We start from the raw sequence: 24,498 nt of genomic DNA on the forward strand, positions 1-24,498 counted from the left end.
TGCAGCTGTTAGGGGACGTGGTTCAGACCTGGGTCTGGGAATGCAGCAGACGAGCAAGTCTGGCTCAAACCGGGCAGGGCACTGAAATCCTAAGCTGCTACGGCAGGAAATCAGGGGCAGAAGTAGTCTTGGCAGATCGGTTGGCAACTCCCAAGGGGGTTTCTGTGACCCAACCCATCACAGTCACATTGTGTAGAGCAGTTCTATATCCACTGCCATAGTTAATGGAATCCAGATTTTTTTACTGGCCTACTGGAATCAGTTATTTTGGTTCCCATATTTTGTTTTAAAACTTCATGAATAGTTACTTAAGGGAGGAAGTGTTAAAACCCTTTGGGCTCTAGAAGGGCCATATTCCACTGACTTGTTAAAACAGTGTTCTCAGAGGAAATAGGGACAAGATAAAAGATGTCTCAACATTTATTCAGCGTTTCAAACAGCATTTAACCTAGGAGTTTGGGAGGCACAGATGACCACAAAACTATCAAAGCACTAATGAGGAAAGAGTTCTGTGCAACTGCTGAGAAAACAGCACTACCATACATGGTATGAAAGCAGAGTGGCAGCAAAGTTAACAGGAAAATAGAAAGTCTGGTGCTCTAAATGTTGGCAACTGTCCAAAGTAATAAACTCTTCTCAGTGTATGAAGCGCTTCAGTACATGATGTGAACAAGGCAAAAGGAAAAATCACCCTGAACTGTATTTAGGAAAATGGTTTCTCTTAAGCAGCTCTTTAGGTCTGACAAAGAAGTGCCCTAGTTAATACATAAGAAATCCAAGACATAGAAAGCAGAAACAGTAAAGATGCTGCAAAATGCTAAATGCGGGAAAGATGAGGAAAGCAGTCAGCATCATTAAGATGAATAAGAAGAGCCAGCAGCAAAAGCAGAGAAAGCTAAGGTAGTTGAGAAAGAGAAAAACTGATAAATTCAAGACACAGGAGGCCTGATTCTCCATAGCCCCACACCTTATGAAGTCATTTACATCAGTGCTAGGTGAGTGCAAACCATTACTTACTCAAACCATTCAGATTTTATAATGATTCTAGTCACTTTGCACTGGAATCGAGAGAGAGAGAGAGAGGATTTATGCACAGCCGAGTCAACCTGTGGAATTCTCTGCCGCTTGAGGCCATGAAGGCAAATGCTGTGGCTGATGGTGACTTAGCAATGATAATATACACATCTCTTCATCATCTCCTGTCTGGCTTATGGCACTGCAGGTTATTTGGGCAGGAAACCCTCAGCCTTTGAAAAACTGCAGCTGGTGCAGAATGTAGCAGTGTGCCTCCCCAGCAAAACAGGCTGCTAACAGTACTCCGCCCCAGCTCTCCAGTCTCTGCATTGCTCACCCTGGAACAACGGGGTAAGTTTAAAGCCCCCAACCTTATGTTCAAAGTGCTAAATGGTCTGATCCTAGGACACCTTAAGGACCACCTCATCCTCAGGACCCTCAACCATCCTCAGCTGTTCCACGCCTCAAGAAAAATGGAACTGTCTTTCCCAAGAGTAAAGCTTTTCTCAGACTGGGTTTTAGTGGGGATTGGCCTGAGCCTGGGAAACTCTTTCCATCAGAACTACTGCAAATCTCACCATGTGCTAATCCAGCTCCATGAAGTACTTCTTCTAATTTGCCTTCCCGAAGATTAACACAGATCATCAACTCACTGAGAAAACCCCAAACAAACTAAAAACACTACAATTACCTCTCCCCCTACTCCTGGGGGGCAGGACAAGGAGAAGCAGGATGCAGAAGAAACTTCAACTGACAGACATGAGTCTCCTTGTTTAATTTTCTAACTCTAGAAGGTGCTCAAATGCTACATTAATGGGAGTAGGGTATATGAACCTGAACAGAACAGAACAGAGGAAGCAGATGAGACTTATGGAGATGCTATCAAGGTAAGGTGAAGAAGTAGTCCGGAACTTTAGTTTTCTAAAGTGTCTGTTTGATTTTTGTTTCTTATTGATATTTTTCATTCCTCTCAGGCACAGTTTGATTTTGCTGTCTAAAAAAAAAAAATCAATCAAGAGATGAAGACTTTTTAAAATAAAAATAAAAATTATTCAGGTCACAGTGGTATTTTGGAAGGGAGCTTTCCCCAAACTATCCCTTTTCCTGGTAATTCCCCTTTTCAGGTAATTTGATGATACTTTCAAAAGGTATCAGTAGGTATTAGTGCAGAATATTTTAGTATCAACAAATACTTATCACTAGCTAAAGTAGAAGCTGATTCTTTGTGTCAAGTATAACTGTTTTTGAAGTCAAATGTATAAAGGCATGACAAGAAAGCCTCTTCTTCATGAAAGCCATCAATTTAATTCATAAAGGAACAATCCGATTTACCAGGTGGCTGAGTACCCAGTAATATAATTAGTGTAACAGATTTATGGTTTTGGATGTTTATATTAAATTGTTATTATTGCTCCTGGGAACTGCATCTGTTGATGTAATTAGGTAGCGTATGTTCTGAACAGGGACACAATGCATTATTAAACCTGCATTTGGCATGATTTCCAGACATAAAATGATCAGCCCATATTATGGAGTTTGTAAAAGGATACAATCAAAATTCTTAGGTGATATAAAACACAGCCAATTTAAAACCATGCAATTTATTAAGTGCATTTAGAAACATACTTTGTCTTTGGGAACACATACCTGTACTTTGCAGTCAAATACAAACTATCAATACTAAAGAATACCTACAATGTACCGAGGATCTGATGGTAAATATTTAGGGCCAGACTGTGCCTGTCTTTGAGCAAGAGGGGGAAGAAATATACAAGTAGCCTGCCCAGTTCCTTACAAACTCACATAAGATCTGGACACAACCACAGTCCTTGCACTACAGGTGGTAGAGTTTCAATCTAATTTTACCTTGCCATAGTCACACAAAGTGTGTGTGTGTGTGTGTATGTGTGAACTCTGTTTTCCTGTTTTGTTAAGTGGTGTCTTATGTAAAATATAGGGAATTGTCTTTAGCGGTAGTAGTAGTCAGTAGTAGTGTTGGTCAGAAAACAAGAATTCCATTTTGCAAAACAATGCAGCGTTACATTTGTTTTCTTTTGCATCAGAACAAAACTGAGACATTTTAAAAAATTTCAGGCATGTGTCTGTGGGAGAGAGAGAGAGACACACACATTCCTGCCAATAGCCCAGTGGTTAGGGCACTCACCTGGGAGGTGGGAGAATTGAACCAGAGTTTTTCACATTCCAACCGAGTACCCTAACTACCACACTATAGACTTAGTGTCTTTCTTGATGTCCCAAGGAATATTTAATTATTTACACAATGTGGAACAGCTCCAACAGGAGACAAGGAGAGAGACATTTCTGAGAAAAGTTTTGGTTTTCACTCTCTCTTCCATCTAAGACAACAAAGGAACCAGCCCTTTGACTTTGGGGGGCGGAAGGGGAAGGGCATCCTGACCTGAGAATTTGGTCAGAAATGTTGCTGGGAACATGAGGTAAGGATTTTACCTTGAATCGAGTCTAGTTTGTTAAATCTTAGCTACTAGAAACCATTGTATCTTGATTTCTCTTGTAACCATTTCTAATACCTTATGCTCACTTAAAATCTCTCTCTAATTAAATAAACTTGTTGCATTTTTAATCAAAACTAATCCAGTATTGTGTTTTAACCGAGCTATTTGGTAACTCTGTTTAAAGTAACAAACTGTTGGATATTGACCCCTTAAGGGGCAATGGATCTATAATATCTGAACTATCCAGGAAGAGACAGGACACTGCAGAACACACATTTTCGGGAAAATTCAGGATCAGGAGAGTGTTGGGTTCACCCTGCAAGTAGTAACCAAGGCTGTTGGAAGCCAGAGTGTGGCTGGTGTGTTGCTGACAGGCTGTTGTGGTCAGAGTTGTGGGACAAGGGCTGCAGCTATACACAAAGATTCAGGATATGATCTTCATGCTGTTTGGCTGTTTGTAAGTGGCCCAGGCTGGGAGCTACAACGGCAAAACATTGTGAGGCACCCCACGTCACAGGGCAGGAGGTGACAACCCACCACTGGTCTGGATTGGATCCTGGAATGTGACATTCTTCTACACTGTTTTATAGGAAGCCAAACATTGCATGCTACAAGTTTCCTCCAGTTATCCACTAAGGGTGAGAGATCCTCAAGTGATAGCCACAGAAAGTTAGAGAAGAAGAGGTTTCAGTAAACAAGATGGGAGATAATAAAGGGCCTGCTCAAGAGCTGTTAGAAGTCTGGACAGAAAAAGAAGGTCTAATCTTGAAATACTATGGGGGAAGAAGCAACAGGAATTGGACACAGCCTGGATGTGAAGGGCAATGGAAGGGAAGGAGTCAAACTTGGAGCAAAATGACGGCGCTGTTCCCAATGATCAAGAATAGGGCTAGAGGTAAGTATTTGAGAGGAAAAATAAGGCATCCATGAGATGTCAGAAAGTCAAACTGAAACACTTGTTCTGATGGAGGGAGGCAGGTAGTGAGGGAGGGAGGCATGAGTTAGCATTTGTGAGTCATCAATATAGAGATATAGCTTAAGTTGTGTGAGGCCATGAGATTACCCAGACAGAGATTGTAGAGGAAGAAGAGCAGGAGACACAGATAAAGCCCTATGAGAAGGTGGGAGAAAGAAAAGTGGGAGAAGGGAGGAGGACTTCTTACTTCCTCCTCTCCCTCCCCATCATTCCCCCAATCCATGCTTTTTCATAGTGAATGGGAATAGTGGACTTCAGGAAAGAGCCACTTCTGCCAGCTTTGGTCTGCTCAATTGTTCAGCAGCATTATATCTGCTAACCTTTGTTCTTTGTAGTTATCCTTCCAAACATGACAGCAGCAGAATCATTTGGAGGCCTGCTAATGTCTAGCTATGGGAAGAGCAGAGGTAGGCATTGAATCGACAGTGGAAGAATGAAGGGGAAATAAGAGGGAATAAATGATCCACATCACCCAGGACACTAACTGCAATCAGGTAATATGCAGGTTCCCTAGCAATCACCATTGTACACGTACACATTGAAAACAACATTGGCTGGGTCATGTCATAGCAAACAAAAATTACAGTTGTCTCACAGAGGGGCTTGTCAGCCAGGATGACTCACATGTTGTGTAGAGTAGATAAAGAGATTCCTAGTAGACAAGAGACATTGTGGTCCTGATCCTCAGAGGTATTTAGGAGCCTAAAACTCATTTAAATCAATGGGAGTTAGGTGCCTATATACACAATGATCATACAGGAAATACACTGGAGTACCATTATCACGTCTAAAGGGATGAGGATTCCAGACAGTGTCAATGCTACAGGGGTGGAAGATTTCAGAATTTAGTGGCAAACTTTGATACTGAGTCACTCAGAAAATTGTCATTTCACTTACAATGATGGGAAGGGAAGAAGAGAAATGCAAATGAATTTCAAAGCACATTTTAGATATGCACAACAATATGTATATATATTTGATTAAACTACAAATTATAAAAATTATATGCATTTTAAGCATTTTCCATACTTTTAAAACATTATTTGATTTTTTAAAAAAATGTTTGGAAATGACTTAATGATATGGACGGTGAAAGGGCTGTAAATCCCAACTGTGCATTATGAGAAATAATTAAATGGGTTCTAAGCCTCTTCAGCCCATCTGATTGTCGCTTACATCCAAAACCGTTTTATAAGTCTGTATAAAGAACAGCAACAAATAAGAGTGACATACTTAAATATGCCTCAGAAGCTTTGCCCATACCATGGGTATCTCTGTAACAGCTTCTATTTTATGAACAGTTTAAATGAAAAATTACATAACATGCTATTTTCTCTTATTTTTGGTAATTCAGAAAAAAAAACAGTGTTGTATATTTCAGATACATAGTGGGATAGGAAGAGTGTTATAAGTGTCTGAATTCCGTGACCATTTTTTAAAAGAATCACCTGGATGAACGAGGTCATATGACATTGAAAAAAGTCATTATGTAATTTTTCCTCTCAAAAGAAAGAATGTTAATATTAGGGGAGAACATTCCTTTGACTTGGGCAAGTAGAAATCAAGCTAATAGGAAACAGACAATGGAACTTGCTGATGTGTGTTTCAGAAACAGTTTCTAGTTCTGAGACCAAGCATGTTAAACTAAAATATATGAAAAACAATTCACTAAAATTTGATGGATTTTAACCGTTTGGGACAGAAACTAATTCTCTAACTGATTCGACTTCATTGTAAAACCTATTTATGCCAGAGTCAAAGTTTTTATGTTCTAAACACTTGAATGTTTTATTTTCATTTTTAGACATCTGTTATTAAACAGACATCAAAATATGTAAGGTTCTAGAGGGGAAAGAATTATAACTGTATTTCCCAGAAATGTATATTTGGGCATATTTGTGCAAATGAAAACATACCTGGGCACTGAGCTATAATTAACATCCCACAGTTGCAATATTTCAAAATATGACATTCATATATGAAACTCAAAACAAAGGTCAGCAAGCTAAATTTTAAAACACGAAGGTCCAAAGTCTATAACAGCCAACATGCCATGTACAGAATTCTCATTGAAACCAACAGGAATTCTGCAGACTGAACAATTGTAGGATCAAGACCCCAAAACTAACAGCTCTCCATTTTAGTCTTCTTCTATCTTTATTTAGCTCTGAAGGTCTTCATCTTTGAGGACAGTTTCAAATTTTAAACAGGGATAAGAAAAGGAGAGAGATGTAACTTCAAAAGATAAGTACAATGTTTTTATATTAGTGCTTAACAGTGAATATTTCACAGAGGAGTCAGTGCTGTTCCTTGTAAATGGAAAGCTCTATGTAAACCTATTAATACAAATTACAAAGGCTGTCTAACAGACTTAATAAATACTGTAGTACTAAAACTGCCAAAGGAATGTTACTTTAAACTGTTTTGCCTACAAGGCATTTGAGGGATTATTTGAAAAGCTTTTATGTCTGAATATAAAAGGTTTACATGAGCAGAACGGGGTTTTGCAATTTAGAAAATAGCTTAAACAGAAGGCCATGTCTAACTAGCTGGCAAAGGCTTTCATTCTTCATGGCTATCTCAACAGAATGCTTCCCCCAGTTCGGGCTTTGTTAAACCTCACTCAAATCGTCTCTGCATTACATCCATGAAAGGGCAAGAAACAAATAAAGCTAAAACTGAATATTATTGTAGTGAACTCTGATCACACACTAAGCCTCAAGATCCCCAATAAAAACTAAGAGATATATGGTGGGTATATATGGTATCTCTCTAAGGGGGAGACTATACTTGCTTTATGCACCCATGAAGGGGAATAAGAGAAAATAAGGCAACCCTTACTCTGCTACATCATCTGCTCATGCATGGGGTGGAGTAGTGGCGGGCCCTATCAGGAGAGCTGTTTAGAGGACGACGATTCTGTTTTGTGGCAACTTTTGACATTTGTTTTAGCTCAGCACTGGAACCGAAACAAGCCCTTAGTTTTGTTTTCATTAAAATGTTCTGAGTCAGAGTCTCAGCTTTCTAATCAAAACTTGAGCTTTTTGAGGGTAAGACTCACACTCTGTAGTCTGGTGGTTAGGGCACTGGGATGTATTAGAACCAGCTTCAAGCCTCTGTTCTGCCTGATTCCGAGTAAAATTTTCCAATGCAGGTCACTCTGAATTAAGCAGAGCAGAAACTTGAACCTGGGACTTACACTCCAACCACCAGGTTACAGCGGGTGAATGTAGCACATATGCTCTCTGCTGACCAGTGTGCTCAAGAACCAAAAACCCTTCCCGATGAAAACTTAGTCAAAGCATTTTGGCTTCAGTGCAATTTGACCAGCTCTATTAAGGGGGTTCCAAAGAGGATGGATCTAGACTGTTCTCAGTGGTAGCTGATGACAGAACAAGGAGTAATGGTCTCAAGTTGCAGTGGGGGAGGTTTAGGTTGGATATTAGGAAAAACTTTTTCACCAGGAGGGTGGTGAAACACTGGAGTGCGTTACCTAGGGAGGTGGTGGAATCTCCTTCCTTAGAAGTTTTTAAGGTCAGGCTTGACAAAGCCCTGGCTGGGATGATTTAGTTGGGGATTGGTCCTGCTTTGAGGAGGGGGTTGGACTAGATGACCTCCTGAGCTCCCTTCCAACCCTAAGATTCTATGAGGCTGCTACAATATTTCTGAACATGCAGGTGAACAGGGGTAAGTAAGATGCCATTTTTCAGGGTGACTTAGTGTTAAAGCCTAGAGAATTCAATGGGACACTAGTAGGCATTTGGCTGGCATTTTCAGAGAGACCTGCTTCTCCTCTAACTCAGGGCAATTTTAGAGCTCTGACCACCAAATCAGCACAACTGTACTGTAAGGGCCCTGTCTTGCAATCCTTGAGGATCTAAAGCGCTCAGTGTGCTCTAAGTAGCTACAGACTATTGGATCTAACAGGTTATCCTAGAGTCTACAATGGACAAATACTCTGCTATGAAATCAATGTAGCTACAAAAAATATATTTTATGGAATAATTACAGTTTAATCCAGGAAGGACCAGACTATCATACAAGAAGATCTGGATAACCTTGAAAATGGGAGTAATAGAAACAGGATACAATTTAATAGTGCAAAGTACAAAGTCATGCATTTAAGACAAGAAGAATTTTTGCTACAATCTGGGGACATATCAGTTGGAAACGATAGAGGAGGAGAAAGACCTAGGTGTATTGGTTGATCGCAGAATGACTATGAGCCTCCAATGTGATGTGGCCATGAAAAAAGCTTAATGCAATCCTAGGATGCATCAGGTGAAGTGTTTCCAGTACAGATAGGGAAGTATTAGTACCACTGTACAAGTCACTGGTGAGTCCTCATCTGGAATACTGTATGCAGTTTTGGTCTCCCATGTTTAAGAAAGACTAATTCAAACTGGAACAGGTGCAGAGAAGGGCTACTAGGATGATCAGAGGAATAGAGAACCTACCTTACAAGAGGAGACTTAAGGAGCTTGGCTTGTTTAGCTTAACAAAATGAAGGCTGAGGGGAGATATAATTGCTGTGCATAAATACATCAGAGGGATAAACTTCAGGGATGGAGAGGAATTATTTTAAGTTAAGCACCAATGTTGGCATAAGAAAAAATGGCTATATACTGGCCATCAACAAGTTTAGGCTTGAAAATAGACTAAGGTTTCTAACCATCAGAGGAGTGAAGTTCTGGAACAGCCTCTCAAGGGGAAAAGTGGGGGCAAAAAACCTCACTCGTTTCAAGACTGAGCTTGATAACTTTATGGAGGGGATGATATGATAAGATTGCCTACAATGGCATGTGGCCCATCTGCGACTGCCAGTAGCAAAAATCCTCAACTGCCAAAGATGGGACACTAGATGGGGAGGGCTTTGAGTTACTACAGAGAATTCTTTCCCAGATGTCTGGCTGCTCAGGGTCTAACTGATCACCATGTTTGGGGTCAAGAAGGAATTTTCCCCCAGGTCAGATTGGCAGAGACCCTGGGGCAGGGATTCACCTTCCTCTGCATCATGGGTCACTTGCTGGTTTAAACTAGAGTAAATGGTGGATTCTCTGTCACTTGAAGTCTTTAAATCATGATTTGAGGACTTCCATAATACAGCCAGAGGTGAGAGGCCTATTACAGGAGAAAGTGGGTGACGTTCTGTGGCCTGCGATGTGCAGGAGGTCAGACTAGATGATCATGATGGTCCCTTCTGGCCTTAAAGTCTGAGTCTGAGACAGAACATATTAATGTTCAATGAAAAATTATCTCCTCTTCAGACGGAGTGCTCCACATATAATCCTTTGTAGGCCAGATGTTTCTGAACACAGTGTCATCCAAAGGTTTTAAACTCCCTGATTTACAAAGAGTGGGTAACAGAAAACTATGTCAAGAGAAAAATGCTGAACTTCTCCGCAGAAAATTTTTTTTCAGTCCATTGGTATTAAACAGTTTTTCCAGTTTCTTAATACTATCTAGCTATTCTAGTCTCTTCAAATGCACATCAATGCTTTCAATGAAACATTTCCTACTACATTCACACCAGTTTTTTTTGCCTGCCACCTTTGCATTCTGTGTAAAAGACTGTAATTTGTGAACTACATGGAGCATTTACTTTATAAAGAATTCTAGACACATCCCAGGAAAATGGGTCAAAAGTCTACTTTTTAAACTGTGCATTGTGAAATTTGAGTTCAAACTCCATCCAAATAGAATTCCGACTACCTCTTCAGTGCTCATATTCTAAATCTTCATTGAGCTTCATGGTAAACAAACAAACAAACACCCCCCATTATTGTTTATCTTGCTTGGCTACCAACTCGTTTTTTCTCATAATGCACAGGTAACTGAAGATGCCTCTACAGTATACTGACAAAGCCTTTTTGGAGCAGTGCAATCTATGAAAAGGAAACCTGGCACTGGATGCCATTCTTTTTGATACCTATTCACTTTTGTATGGATTATCTTTGAAACACGGATTTCATTAAAGTCTCCTGAGAGAGCTTTTTGCATTACAGAATTAACTGATTTATTTTTCAGTCTAGAATGAAACTTTGTATGGGCAATTGATCTGTGTATGGCTTGCCCGGGCTGAGCCACATGGATTACCTGCCACTTGTCAAAGGAAAACAACAAAGAGAGTGTGCCGCTAAACATGTGTAAAGTAAATGACTAGACTTTCACTTCCACAGCTAATGTGTATGTTGGCTTTGATTTTCAGCTTGGCCTTAATGAGGATTCTTTTGTTGCACCTGCAATTTTGCAGGCACAGTTTATGTGTCAGAAAAATATCTGGGGGTTGAGGTGGATAATGAGCTGAATATGAGCTCCTAGTGTGATGTTGTGACCCAAAGAGCTAATGCGATCCTACAATGCATAAAGAGGAGAATCTCAAGTAAGAGTAGAGAGGTTATTTTACCTCTTTGTTTGGTACCAGGGCAACCTCTTCTGAAATAGTGTGTCCAGTTCTAGTCCCCACAATTCAAGAAGGATTTTGATAAATTGGAGAGGGTTCAGAGAAGAACCACAAGAATAATTAAAGGATTAGAAATCCGGCTTTATAGTGATAGACACAAGGGGCTCAATCTATTTAGCTTAACAAATGTAAAGTTAAGGGATGACTGATTAGAGTCTGTAAGTAAATAAATACTTGGACAACAAATGTTTGATAATGGGCTCTTCAGTCTAGCAGAGAAATGTGTAACACAATCCAATGGCTGGAAGTTGAAGCTAGACAAATTCAGGCAGGTAATAAGGCATAATTTTTAACAACAAGAATAATTAACCATTGGAACAATTTACTAAGGATTGTGGTGGATTCTCCATCACTGACTATTTTTAAATCAAGCTTGAATGTTTCTTCTAAAAGATCTGTTCTAGGAATTATTATAGGGAAGTTCTGTGGCCTGTGTTATATACAGGAGGTCAGACTAGATGATCACAATGCTCCCTTCAAGCCTTAGAATCTATGATTGTCATTTAGATGCCTAAGTGCTTGATTTGTGATTGCAATCAGGCATGGTGCTTAGAAATCTAAAGAATAAACTGTGCCTGCTAATAATGTGGTATTTATGCTGTTCATGAAACTGCAGCTACCCCATATGGTATAACTTCCTCTGTAAATTCATTAGCTCTTGTTATTTACATACTGGATAATAGGATTAGAAAAGTAAGTGACTGAAATGCCCTCTTATAGAGAATCAAATCTATCCAAATGCTTAACATAGTCTATAACAGAAGACATGTCAGATAGTAAATTGACTCTGCAGTTGATCTTATTCAAAAGGGAAGATCAGAGAAGATGTAGCTTTTCCCAAATGTCTGTCCCAACTGGGAGAGAAAATTTGCAACTCTAGATCAGATTTCTTGGTATTTGGCTTAATGCAGTTGTAGAGTGAAATCCAGGCTCTAAAGAAAGCAGTAGAAGTTTTGAAATAAATGTTGGTTACAGTTTCTCCATGTGTGCGTGGGTGTGCATGAACATGGGCAGGTGTGTGTATGTGGCAGGAGGGATGATGTTGAGATTAGGACAGGGAATTAAAAAGGAAAGGACAGGAAGGAATTTGATTTTACTCATCTTGCAACTTTCCCAAAGTATATTTTAAAATTAAGTTTCAGGTAGCAAGAGAGACAATATATAACTAATAATACGAACAAAACAATAGAATGTAGCCCATTCAGAATGCATCAACACTTAAAAGGCAGATCCTCAGCAAAAGACACTATGGAATTTTGAGTGTGTGGCAGCAGGTCCACACAGCTAGCTGGTGCGCAGCAGGCTATACAGCACTGTTGAGTTACAACTCAACTTGCTGCACACTAAGGCTCTGTGTGGACAAGACCTTAGAGTGATTAAAATTACTGCCTCTCAATGACCCACATGCTGAGTTTAGGTAGGGTGACCAGCTAGCAAGTGTGAAAAATCAGGAGACTTTTTGTTTTTCAGGGGGAGGTATAGTTGAGTATAAAAGACAAAGCCCCTAATATCAGGATGGTCCCGATAATTTCAGGACGTCTAAGCTTACAAGATACCTTTTCTAACTGCCAGCTCTGCAAACACAACTTGGGTTCTGCAAGTTAAGCTATTCTTTCCAACTCATGCATCACAACCAATAATAAAGGGTGTACAACTGGAACTTCGTTAGTAACACTGTCAATGATGCATGAGCGGGAACAGAACACAGCTCATTCCACCGTAACTGTGTTGGCTCGGAAGTACTAACAAGAGAACAAAGTAGGAGAAGTTATTTTTTGTCAGAAAAGAACACTGATGTAACTGAATATATATTGGAGCAAGAGCTGTTGATTAAAAATGTGGCATTTTCACATAATCACTTTTCTGAGCCTAACTGTATTTTAAGTTTCAGCTTTTAAAGGTTGTTCTCTACTCATCCTGCATTTCAAGCCTTCTACCTCACTTTGACATGGTCTTAATCTAATTTTGGTTTTACATTCAGGGATCAGCCAAGAGTCACTATATTATACTATACTGTGTATTCTTGTCATTTGTGATTTCTCATTGCATTCATTACTTTCAACAAGTCTTGAGCCAAGTCATTGCTGAGTACATGCAGCTTTCTCAATACACACTCCTAAACCTCTAAAGCCTTGTCCTCATTAGCACAAAGTTATAGCCATATTAAGGGAAACTACTTTAGAGAGTGCTTACTATCCCTCCACAAACACATTCAGAACCCATAAAGTCAAAAAATAATAATATATTTATATATTATCTTTGATTCAGAATGATCCCCAAATGGTTTTCAGACTTAAACTATACCTACTGGTAGCTATCAGTTCACACACATTAGTTGAAGGTAAGAATGAGCTGTTTTGCAACGAGCACCTATTTTATACTTCTGCTGCATATCAACTGCCAGATGTTGCCCAAAAAATATCAGTTGCCGCTTAAGGCAGAAAATCAAGCACAATTAGGGGATGATTTGGTAAGACTTTGACACGGATGGTGACCATGTTGAAGTTTTGAATCTGGCATGGAGCACTAAAGCACATAACACGAATGGTTAACAGAAAACTGAGAAATGCTAATACACAAAACCAACCCTTTCTTTAACTGAAAGTGAACATCAACAGGCAGACTGAAACCCAAACATGCTGACTGATTTTTGAAAAATATCAGAAATTAGTTCATGGGCAATGCTCTGCCTCCAGTGACTCTGAGGGGCATGCAGTATTTGCTTGTTGGCACATAGAGGACTTAAGGGTTTTGTTGGTGTTTTACAACATTTTATTGATTTCATACGGAAACAGTAACCTACATATATATAAAAAAAAATACAGGGCCTGATCCTACTATCCTAATTTACATGAGCAGACTGACTACTCATGCAAGATTCCTATTTATTTATATCAGCAAATTTAAAGTGACTTTTGTTATGCTATTTAGGTAAAGTAGCTAGGGTTGCATTATTGGGCCTATTTATAGTATATAAACACAACCAGTGAGATTCTCACCCCCACTGCAGCCCCTTTTTGCCTGGTAAAGTGCCAGAGTGATGAAAAGGGGCTCTAAAAGATCCTGATCCGTGAGGGAGAATTCTTGGTGCAGAAAACATCCTAAAGGCTTCCTTCTGAATTTCCCCTTGCAAGTACGGGTGTAGGGCAGTGCTTGCCAAACTGTGAGTCACTGTTGCTTTGGGGAGCCCCAAAGGATTCATGGTGGAGCCACGAGTATCTGGGAAATTTTTTTAATCCATATGCTTGTTTTTTTCAAATTAAGAGACTATTAAACTAGACTTAAAAATCACCTGCATCTTATCTATGCATCTTACACTGCTGTTGCTATGGCGGTGGGGGCAGGGAGGGGAGGATCTCTCTGTGCCCTTCACTCCTGCAGAGGGCCTTCTCCAGAGATGCTGCTGCTGGGGGCAGGATTCAGCAGGAAGGATCTTGGAGGAAAGCTCCCTGCTGGAGTGGAGGACAAAGAGAGGCTTGTAGTGCTGGTGGAACTAGCAGATAAGGGATGTGGACAGAGACTGAGTGGGGAGACTGGTGCATCTAATTTTTATAATGGAACATTTTTTACCAAATGCTAAGCCTACACGTAGCAAAGGTTTGGCTGAAGAAGAAGACGATTTTAAGAAAGTTAAACAGAAAAGGAAGAAAAGTAGATAATGCGATGACAGTTACATTATGTTGGATTTTCGTGTCTCAATATTATTGCACAAAGTCCACAGCCACAATGTGTCATTTATTTTCAGGTGTTACTAAATGAAACTTTGAGGTCAGGGAAACTACAGAGGCATTTAGAAACCAAATACCAAGCATTCGTAAATAAGAGCTGTGATTTTTTCCACCAAATGAGAAGCATTAGCAAAAAAAAAAAAAAAAAAGTCATGTCTAAACAAGCAACTATTCCCCAGAAAGACTTAGAAGCATCTTATGTTGTGGCCATGAAGGTTACAAAATACAAACAAGCACACACCATTGGAAAGACCCTTCTGTTTCCAGCAGCAATAGACATGTGTAGAATTATGATTGGGGAACAAGCAGCCACAGCACTGAAAACCATTCCCATGCCAGAAGGACAGGATTGGTCGCCATGGTGGGCCCTGGAAAAACAGAGGCAAGATCTAGGGAGAGACTGCGGGGAAGGCAGGACTTTTCTACAGAGGGGAAACTCACAGTGGGAGCAAAGTAGGCTTCTGTGGGAGGGAGCCCTGAGATAAGGTTTTTAAGTAGAGAAGAGAAGACTTCGGTAGCCCAAGAGGGCAGAAGAATTATTCATTTGGACTTTTGTTTGGATTTGTTTATGCTACCCTGGAATGGGTCTGAATGTAGGTGACTTGGGTGGAGCCACAGAAAACCTAGGGCCCGTGGCAGCAGATTTCAGGAGGTGCTGGAGCTGAAGATAGTGGCAACATCCCACACCGACGTAAGGGGGCACACTAAAGGTGAGTGAGCACTGCCGCAATTGGATTATAGAATTAAACAAACCGTGTGATGGACAAGTCACAAAATTGTCCAAATTTTAAAGACCCTCTTGAATCTAGTGTCCTGTGTCAGTAAAAAGAAACAAACCAAAAAACAGTATTTGGTTGTAGGGCGACACCACATTTTAAAATATCTACAAGGGAGCTGCTGTACTAAAATGTTTGCAACTCACAAGAGTAGGAGGCATACTGGGGATGTGGCTGAGGATGCAAGGGATGCATTGGGAATGGATACAATGCTTCAGAGCAGCACTGTGGCCCCTGGGCAGCAAGGGACAGGTTGCCCTAATTTAGACTGATCCTAGGGCTGTCTAATGGGTACTGCAGTGCAGCACAGAATTAGGAAGGTGCAAACGTAGTTTTAAGCCACCTTTGCTGAACTCAGTCCATGGGGAGGACAGCTAAGACTTTCACCCCTCAAAATTAACCAAATTCAATATACACATTTATCATCATGCAAATGTTTCTGAAGCTTCATTTTCCCATTCATTTTATGAATGGCGTACTCAAAAATTTGGATAAAAGGATGTTAGTAAGCAAAAACAATTCTATATGCAGTAACTATAATAAAGCTATAGAACTGTAATATAAGTTATGAGAATATAATAAAAGAAAAAATAAACTGAGTTGAAATCAAATAGAATCTATTCTGAGTGTCTAGGTATCATAAGGATCTTTTCATGTATCAGATATGCGTTGAGATAGAAGTACCTTCAATATATGAACACAAGCCTCTTAATTACTTTTTTTCCATTAATATTTTTCCAATTAGAATTCTCTGATAGGCCACACAAGATTCCCATACAGTAGTTATTGAAATCACTGAAACTGTATTGACAGACAAACTCAGTATTCTCATCTTTGAGCTGTCCATTAAATACAGGAACTTGAATTTTTTTTTTTGGCATCCAGTTGTATAAACTGAACAATAGGGGGTGATAAGAATCCTGAGACCCAGATAACACAGCTATTCACATCATTTGTGAGACCATGTAAGATAAAATAGAAATCAATACGAGAAAGTTTGGTATCTGGCTGCAAAAAAAGATATAGTCTATCTCTGGAGTGGAAAGTCCTAAAAACATATGTTAGGCTTTTGCATTAAATACCTAGAACCTCTGTATATCACAGTCACAGATGTATTGGCTATGACCCAGGTCGAACTGGGACAAGACAGTAATACGATCTCCAATTCAGTATACATTGAAAAAAATATTTATTTTAACATCACATAAAAATCAGCACCAGTGCTGCTCAGTGTGTGAGTTTAGCCATTTGTGAACTCATGACCACTCAGATTAATTACTGCTATCACAGCTCTGCCCTCTATATCTGAATCACTTTGGGATTTAAGGATTTCTTGTTCATGCTAGTACCTCCTCACTGTTTATTGTTGAAGATAATAAGATTATGGTGGAATTTCCAAATGAGAGCCATGTAATATAGCTCAGGAACCTGTCTGAGAATTCTGAGGGGATGGTACACCTGGGCAAAATGCTTATAATCTTCATCAGGCAGGAACTGTCCAGATTTTGTCAGCTTCATGTTTCTGATATTGTGCCTCTTCTTTTCTCTGTATTTGTGGTTTAACTTTTACATTTCATGCTATTTGTCTTACTGGTTCAAAAACTGCCTTCACAGGCTCTTGCATCATTTGCATTTGTCAGGGTAGCCAGTATCATATGCCATCCTTTCATTGCAGTGTTTCTGGTGAATTTGGTGTCAAAGTTGTAGTGTGAATAGCCCTTAAAGTTTACTTTTCAACACTTCATCTCAAATTGAAGAGGCTAAAGCAGACAGGACTAATATCAAAATCCCAAAGCAACATCACAAACAGTCAAGTGGCCAGATGAAAAACAATCAAGAGCCAAACAGAAAATTATTGAATAACCCATGTTCACCTTACTCTAAGATTCACAACTGATATACCTGCTGACTTTCAGCAGCCAGAACTGGAGACAGCTGGCTCTCACATCCTCTCCAGTTGTAAACTTAGCTCTCTTCGCACTGGAAGCAGGTTCGTTATGTAATAGTAACGAGCACCAGTCAAAGCTGCTACTTATACATTCCAGCACTGAAACCCAGATTGGTCTGGAACTCTCATCAAAGGACAGACCCATGCAATTGAAATGACACACAATCAAGGCATTAACCAGTCATTCCACTGAGTTCAAACTTAGATATTATCTAAGGAGGTTGCTAATGTACAGAGAAAGCTACTGGTATTGTAATTCTACTTATTTCCTCTGATTGTAATTCAATTCAAGGACAAAATGATTAAATTAAACCCTAAGATACATATTTTATAAAGTCAAAGTATATGTTCTAAAAGACATTTAGATGTTAAAAGTATTTACTAGAGCTATGTAACAACCTCATTTTGATCATTCTGAAAACTAAATTTAGAGATGTCCAATTACTAATTCTAGCAAGAAGTCAAATTGGGTCAAACAATATTAATGAGAAATATAGCTGCATGTCAATGGCATAACAGAGAAATTGAAATGAATAGTGAGATGGAAGAACATTCAGAGAAAAACCTGTATTCTAGGCAGTAAAAGAGCAAATGCCAATAAAGGCACATTGACTTGAAAGAAGACAACTGTATAGCCACCAGAGAGAGAACCTCAAAAGTTGATACCAAGTACCTTAAGGACAAATACTTCAAAAGTTTCCCATGCAAAATGCTGCATTTAAGGTCCATAATACAGAAAAGATAGTGCCTTCGTAGCTTTCACCGTTGGTCTCAGTACCATAATAAATCCAAAAGCCTGTTTCAAATTTCTCAAAATAAAACAGTTATTCAAAATAGAACTATTTGACAGACAGATCAACAGGCAGGATTAATTCCATGTTCATCTTCTGCTTTGATAAAACTTAATACGCTACAAAAAATATTTTCACATGTTTGTTATTGACTTTATTTTATGAAAGATAAGATTTTGTGATCTGGGGCTGAACAGCCACATACTTCTGTATTAGCTAATAACAAGTTAACATGATGTTGAATTTCTTCTGTGAAACAGGGGATTGTGAGTACAAGCAAGAAACCTATGTAATAAACACACTGTCATTAAACTACGGTTGTGACATGAAGGTTATTTCCAAGATACCTTGATGTAGTAGCTACTGGTAAATGTTGATGTTCTAATGGTAACCACTATACAATATCTACGTTCCATCAGAAAAAAATGTTAAAAGGAAGGCAGATAGGTATAAAATTTTCATTCCTTTCAAAGAGAAAGGCCTGCCATTTTCCCCCAGTTAGCATTCTGATAGGAAGTGTGCTGTTCAAGGGCATGTGCAGAAGAACTACAGGCATATGGTTGATAACATGCATTTTAAAAATCAGTGGGACAGTGTATAAAGACAGGTAGATAAACAGACACATGGTAGGTAGTTCAGGAAGGCCTTGAATCTATAAATCCTTGTATGGTATGATAATAGCAAACATTACACTTCAGTACAAGCGAGAGTACATGAGACACAAGTAAGGTTAAGTACTAGTTATAGTCCTTCACACTGACTGGCACCGAGACTCAAGCCCCCTCCATGCACACTAACTTATTCATAAGTGTAAAAAGGAGAGGGGGATGGGCAGAAAATGTGCACATCTGAAGAGACATGTTTAAGTATGTTCCTCATGTTACTAAGCCACTTACCCATGTATGACGTTTATAAGCTTTGCCCCTGCTAAAATAAATACAGTTGAAGGCTTGATAGTGTTCACTTATATGGTAGGGAAGAATTATTCCCTCAACTTCAGGGGTCACTGTATGAAATTCTATATTCTGTGTAATGCTAGAGATCAGACAAGATGATCTTAGTGTTTCATTCTGGCCTTAAAATCTGTGGGTCTGATTCTCATTTACACTAGGACCCATTTACACTGCTCTGTATATTGACACCCACTTTAAGACCCCTTTCCTCTGCCAGGGCAGTGTAAAGAGGCCTTTGAACAGTGATACTCAGACCTCAATGGCTCAAGAACCAAATTAGAGATCAACATTACCCAAAAGAGCCAAAGTAGTGTGAATTTACTGTTTCATTTACTATATATCTATTATTCTCACAGCAAAATGACCAAGTATTCTACAATTGGTTAATAAAATAGTAAAAGCATCCTGATTGGTTAATAATTAAATCAGACAGTGGTTTGACATATCATGTCTTGCAAAGAGTCACAGGAAACACATTAAGGAGCCACTTGTGGCTCCTGAGCCTCAGTGTGAATATCACTGCCTTAGAGTAAATGAGAATCAGGCCCTACTAATCTATAGAGTTTTATATTTTAAAATTTTCATAAAAACTCTCTTACCTCTTTCTCCATTTGTAGTCCTTCTGCTCTGATATTTCTTTCAAATACCTCTCTCTTCTCTGTCTGTGGGCTAGATTTTCTGTACACCAGAATGTAATCAATCCGGCATTTTCCATCCCTAAAATATAGCCCATTGGATTTGTTTTTATCAGGTACTCCCTGTGAAGAGCAAAAACAATTATCAAAGCATATTTGACTATCACCATTTGAACCTAAGGAGCTACAAATTTCAGTGAGATTCAATATAAAAGGCTTGACTGGTAAGCAATTAGGAGAAGTCTTTAAGTGCTTTGTGTGTGATGTTTCGTAAGATTGATAGCTTTGTCTAGCATCCCATACACAAATATGTCTGGATTTGATGATCTCTGCTTAAGCAGAAGGGGTACTGACCTCCCAGATTGAAAACTAGTATGCCTCGTTAGGCAAGCTTTAAAGTCAGGAGGAAAGGGAGACAAAGGGAGATTTTATGTCACTTGAAGTCTGACAGGAACTTTTAACATATAAAATTAAGTAAAAGATGGAGTTATTCTGAAACAAAAGCTGAAGACTAAGAGTTTAATGTACCAAAATATCTACATACAAACAAAGTAAAAGAACTGGAAGCATTTCAATGTGATGGTGATTATGACCCACTGTGTTAAGCATAACTCACCCCTGGCTGGCAGGTCCCCTGTATGGCAGCAACAGCTTCAGTAGCACTCCACAGGTGGCAGAAGAGGACTGTGATGAGGCATCTGCCCACATTGGCATGCATGGGGTCTATAGAGCCCTAGGGAGGCTGCATGGGAAGCAGCCCATAGGAAGAGAGGCTGCAAGAGCAGCCAATCTGGGCTCAGGATGCCCATAGAAGAAGAACCACAGGGCAGAGCAGGGGCAGTTACTCTCTGGAGCTCAAGGAGGGAGAACTGGGTGCCTTGCAGGTGGAAGGAAGCTAGCACCTTGGACAGAGCAGTAGTGGCAGGGACCTGGGGAGCAAAACGGAGCTGCTGGCTGCTGGGACTTGCGGGCCGGAGGCCCTGAGAAGAGGGTGAAGAATGTGCTGGGGCCATAGAGAAGTGGCCCTGGGAACTTAAGCAGCACTGGTGGAGAAGTTAAGGAGAGGCAGCAGGAAGCTGCTATCTACAGATCCTGGACTGGGAACCAGAGTAATGGGCAGGCCCAGGTCCCTCCCACTTGCCTCTGGGGAAGTGGCTGGACTGTAGAACTCGGAGATACTTCTTCCCCCCCCAGCCCCAGAAGAGGGAAAACATGGATAGTGGCATGGCTGGAGGGCCGAGTCATGAAGAGGACACTGTGGGTCTGCAAGTGAGGATGACAACAGGAGAGGCACCACCAGGAGAGGGCGCAGCGGCTGAGAGAGCTAATCCCTGAGATGGCCAGCAGAAGGCACCATGCTGGTGAGTGACCCCCATGACAAAGACACAAAAGTTCTGTTTCCATCCCAGCATAGTCCCACTAGATTAACTTTAGAACACTATGGAACTAGTGAACATACCTTCTGACTGCATTTACCAGACTGGAAATAACGCACAGTCTATCTTTATCAACAGCTAAAGAAAACACTACTTCTTGACTATTACCTATAAATAATGGATCTGTTCAAGAATTTGCTACCCTTGCAACAAGCAAACAGATTTAACTTTTTTTTTTTTTGCTTTAGTAAACAGAGATCAGCAGAGACTGATTCCTTTCCAAAAATCTAATAAACCAGGAAACCAGTCTCTTTTAAAGAGTCAGGTCAGTGTGGAGGAGAAGCTTGCCTTTTATCCCTCACACTTTTTACCACCACCTCTCTCTCTCTCTCTCTCTCTGTTTCTCTCTATATTATATAATACACACATTCACACACACACCCCATAGTCTGCAGTACCACCCCTGTCAGCTGATAGCTTTATGCTTTTGTGTAGATGGGGTATGTTGCTCAAAGTGTGGAGGTTGTAAATGTGTTTTGAGGGATTTTTTTTTAAAAGAAATGTTAAAGTGCTTAGAGCCTGACATAAGCAGTGTTACACACTGAAATAACAAAACTCTTCAGCCATTGGAATGAGCAGAGAGAGTGGAGTGATGGAGAAGAGCTCGCAGGAGCCCTCCTGTTAACATTCCACAGCCAAACTGAAGAGACAATTGAGGTAGTTTCCTGTCTGTGATGAGTCGCCCTCTATCTGGATACTGGCAAACCATCCCTGCCAGAAATAAACTAAACCCTGTGGCTGATTAAATAAAAAAAAACCTTCTTAAAAATCAAATATTCTGCCTTTCAAATGCACTGTCAGGCATTTTCAGACCATTTTCCCAGAGGAGAACTGTCTCCCATTTTAAATGGCGCAGTCTGAACACTGTGCACGATCAATATAATAAATGTCTCTTGCAGGCAAAAAAGGATAAATATTCCCAACTAGGGTGCTTGGTGTTTGTCTCCTTGGTTCTGGTTATGAGAAAGCATCTTAGTTTAAATATGAAAGCAAATGAGAAGGTTCCACATGGCCCTTAGCCTTGGGACACTAGGCTCGCTGCAGGCTAAAAGAGAGGAATTTTTGAAAGAACCGCTCATTAAAATATTGACTTCACAATGCCTGCCAGGTGCAGAGTTGGTACAGTATGTAAGGTTTGTCAAGTAAAAAAGAAGGCAAGAAAAATGTTTAAAAGCATTAGGAAATGATGAGAGACCATTTGTATCTATATTGTATATAGTACTGATAAATGACATCAGCAAATACACTAGGGAAAGATTCTGCAGAGCATTAAATATGAAAATAATTCAGGAAAACATATTGCTTAACTTTCCCTATGAAACTGCGACTGGGGGGGGGGAGGGGAAAAAAAGCAAGGGGATATTTAAGTAAATGAAAGGTAAAGCAAAGTCTTTAAAAACAATGGGGCTGATTGTGGTCCCTTCTCCATTCCCTATATGCAGCCCTTGGGAGACCACTGTAAGTTAAAGTAGAACCTGGAAATACAGAGGACACACAAGTGGCTCAAAGGCAAGCCACCTTTGTCCCCTCTCCCCCTGGGCTGTGGGTTCTGTGCTGCGTGTCCAGGAGGTACAGCACAGGATCTGCCCCAGTGATCTTATGTATATTATGGAGGTGTCCATAGTGACTCCATAGTACAGGTTAAATTCAGATTTATGTTTAAAGCCAGATTGAAGTTCCCTCTGTTTCCCATTTTAATGATTGAATTTAGTCTCTGACTCTGACGTAACTCCTCAGAATACAACTGGCTTTTCTTTAAATGTTTCTTAAGCAAACAGTCAGTATTTTGCCCCATTTTCCCTGGTCTATCTTTGGATTCTTCTGGTTACATAACCTCAGGTACACACACTCCAAATTGCATGTGCGCACACGCGCACATTCTGATAACACCTTGGACTTAGGCTTTTTTCTGAAATCTTAAAATTAAACTGAGAGTTATTGCTTTGATATGGGGGTGGAGCAACATCCAGTGCAGCAGCCATCTGCTTAGCAACACAGGTTGCCAGGAATGCATCATTCCAGTGCACCAGTCACTGCACTGGTTCTGCAATTAATATAGAGTTCAATTCAAAGTCTCTGTTCTGATATTAAAAACCTACCTCTGAGACTGGCCCTGACTACCTGAGATATATCCCTCTCTTTCCCTTAATATGACTGCCCATGACAATGGCATTCCCACGGAAGTGTGAAACTGTCCCATCCAATTCAGGCCATTTTGGTTTTAAAAAAAAGACTAACACTTCTTGATGGAGTTTCTTGCTGTCTTGTCAGCCTCATTTATAACCTACACATTTATATAGCTGCAACTCATTTTGCTGAGAATGTATTAGTACTGCATGTTCGCAGGACCCACTGTTGGGTTCCATAAACATACAGAGACAAACACACAGAGTCTATATAGTATGTGTATCAAAGATATGCTCAAAATCTATGGCCCTCTAGTGTCAGAATACACTTCATGGCGGTAATCACAGTAGAAAGTTGAATAGGACTTTAATAGAAATATGAGTAGGAAGACAAGGGAATTTTAAAGCTGCTTACCTGCACTTCCTTTTAAAGAGCAGTCAATTCACCATGAGAAACGCTGAAGCACCTTTCACTTAAAAGCAGATTTGCTTTATCATATTTCCCATATCTTTTGGTCCTTCGTTTTTCATTACGAGGGACATTTGTATGAAAATAGGATCTTTGGGTCTAAAGAGCTCATCTGCTCTTGTTGCTTATTCCCACCTGAAATCATAATCCTCTGTATGTGACTTTATGTTTGGTAGCTGGAGAATAATTTGTAATGCCACTAAGGATTATGACTATAGGAAAGAAGAATAAGCAGGAATATGTGCACTCAAGTACAGTTATGGTCTGAAGAGGGACTATGTTTTTCATGTATATAGTTTTCCGTCACTACTTTTTAGGTTGTAAATTCTTTGGAGCAGGAGCTGCATCTTCTGATGTGTCTGTATAGGGCCTACCACATTTTTGGCGGTAGTGTAGTATAAATAATAATGACATAGGAAAAAACCTATGTTAAAATAATGCTATTTAGGCTTCAAAATCAAGCACTCAAAGATTAGGAAGTGACAGATCTATAGCTGTCTGTGTAACTGTAGTGAAATCATTTGCAACTCATTTTGCATGCCCATTTTGTACATTGAATGAGGCCGGGATACTGTGGAAAAAATAGTATGTGATCATGTAATTAAAAATATAATGCATATGCCCAAGGTGGGGGGGTCAAGGGGTGAATTAAGGTTGAATGGGCGACCACTGCAAGTTGTAGGTGCTCAGATCATTTAAAAGTCAGGCC

The 24,498-nt window shown here is 39.9% G+C and overlaps 1 protein-coding gene across 1 annotated transcript in view; it reads right to left on the reverse strand.

The window, feature by feature from the left end:
- The window catches only part of ANO4 (anoctamin 4), a 211,742-nt gene that overhangs the window by 133,947 nt on the left and 53,297 nt on the right, over nucleotides 1–24,498 (reverse strand). Inside the window, exon 4 of the mRNA XM_077807658.1 lies at nucleotides 19,723–19,881. Coding sequence (XP_077663784.1) covers nucleotides 19,723–19,881 — 159 coding nt within the window. The remainder of the gene's footprint in view (nucleotides 1–19,722; nucleotides 19,882–24,498) is intronic.

The sequence above is a fragment of the Eretmochelys imbricata genome, chromosome 1 (assembly GCF_965152235.1).
Source record: "Eretmochelys imbricata isolate rEreImb1 chromosome 1, rEreImb1.hap1, whole genome shotgun sequence".
In the NCBI taxonomy this organism is placed as follows: Eukaryota; Metazoa; Chordata; order Testudines; family Cheloniidae; genus Eretmochelys; species Eretmochelys imbricata.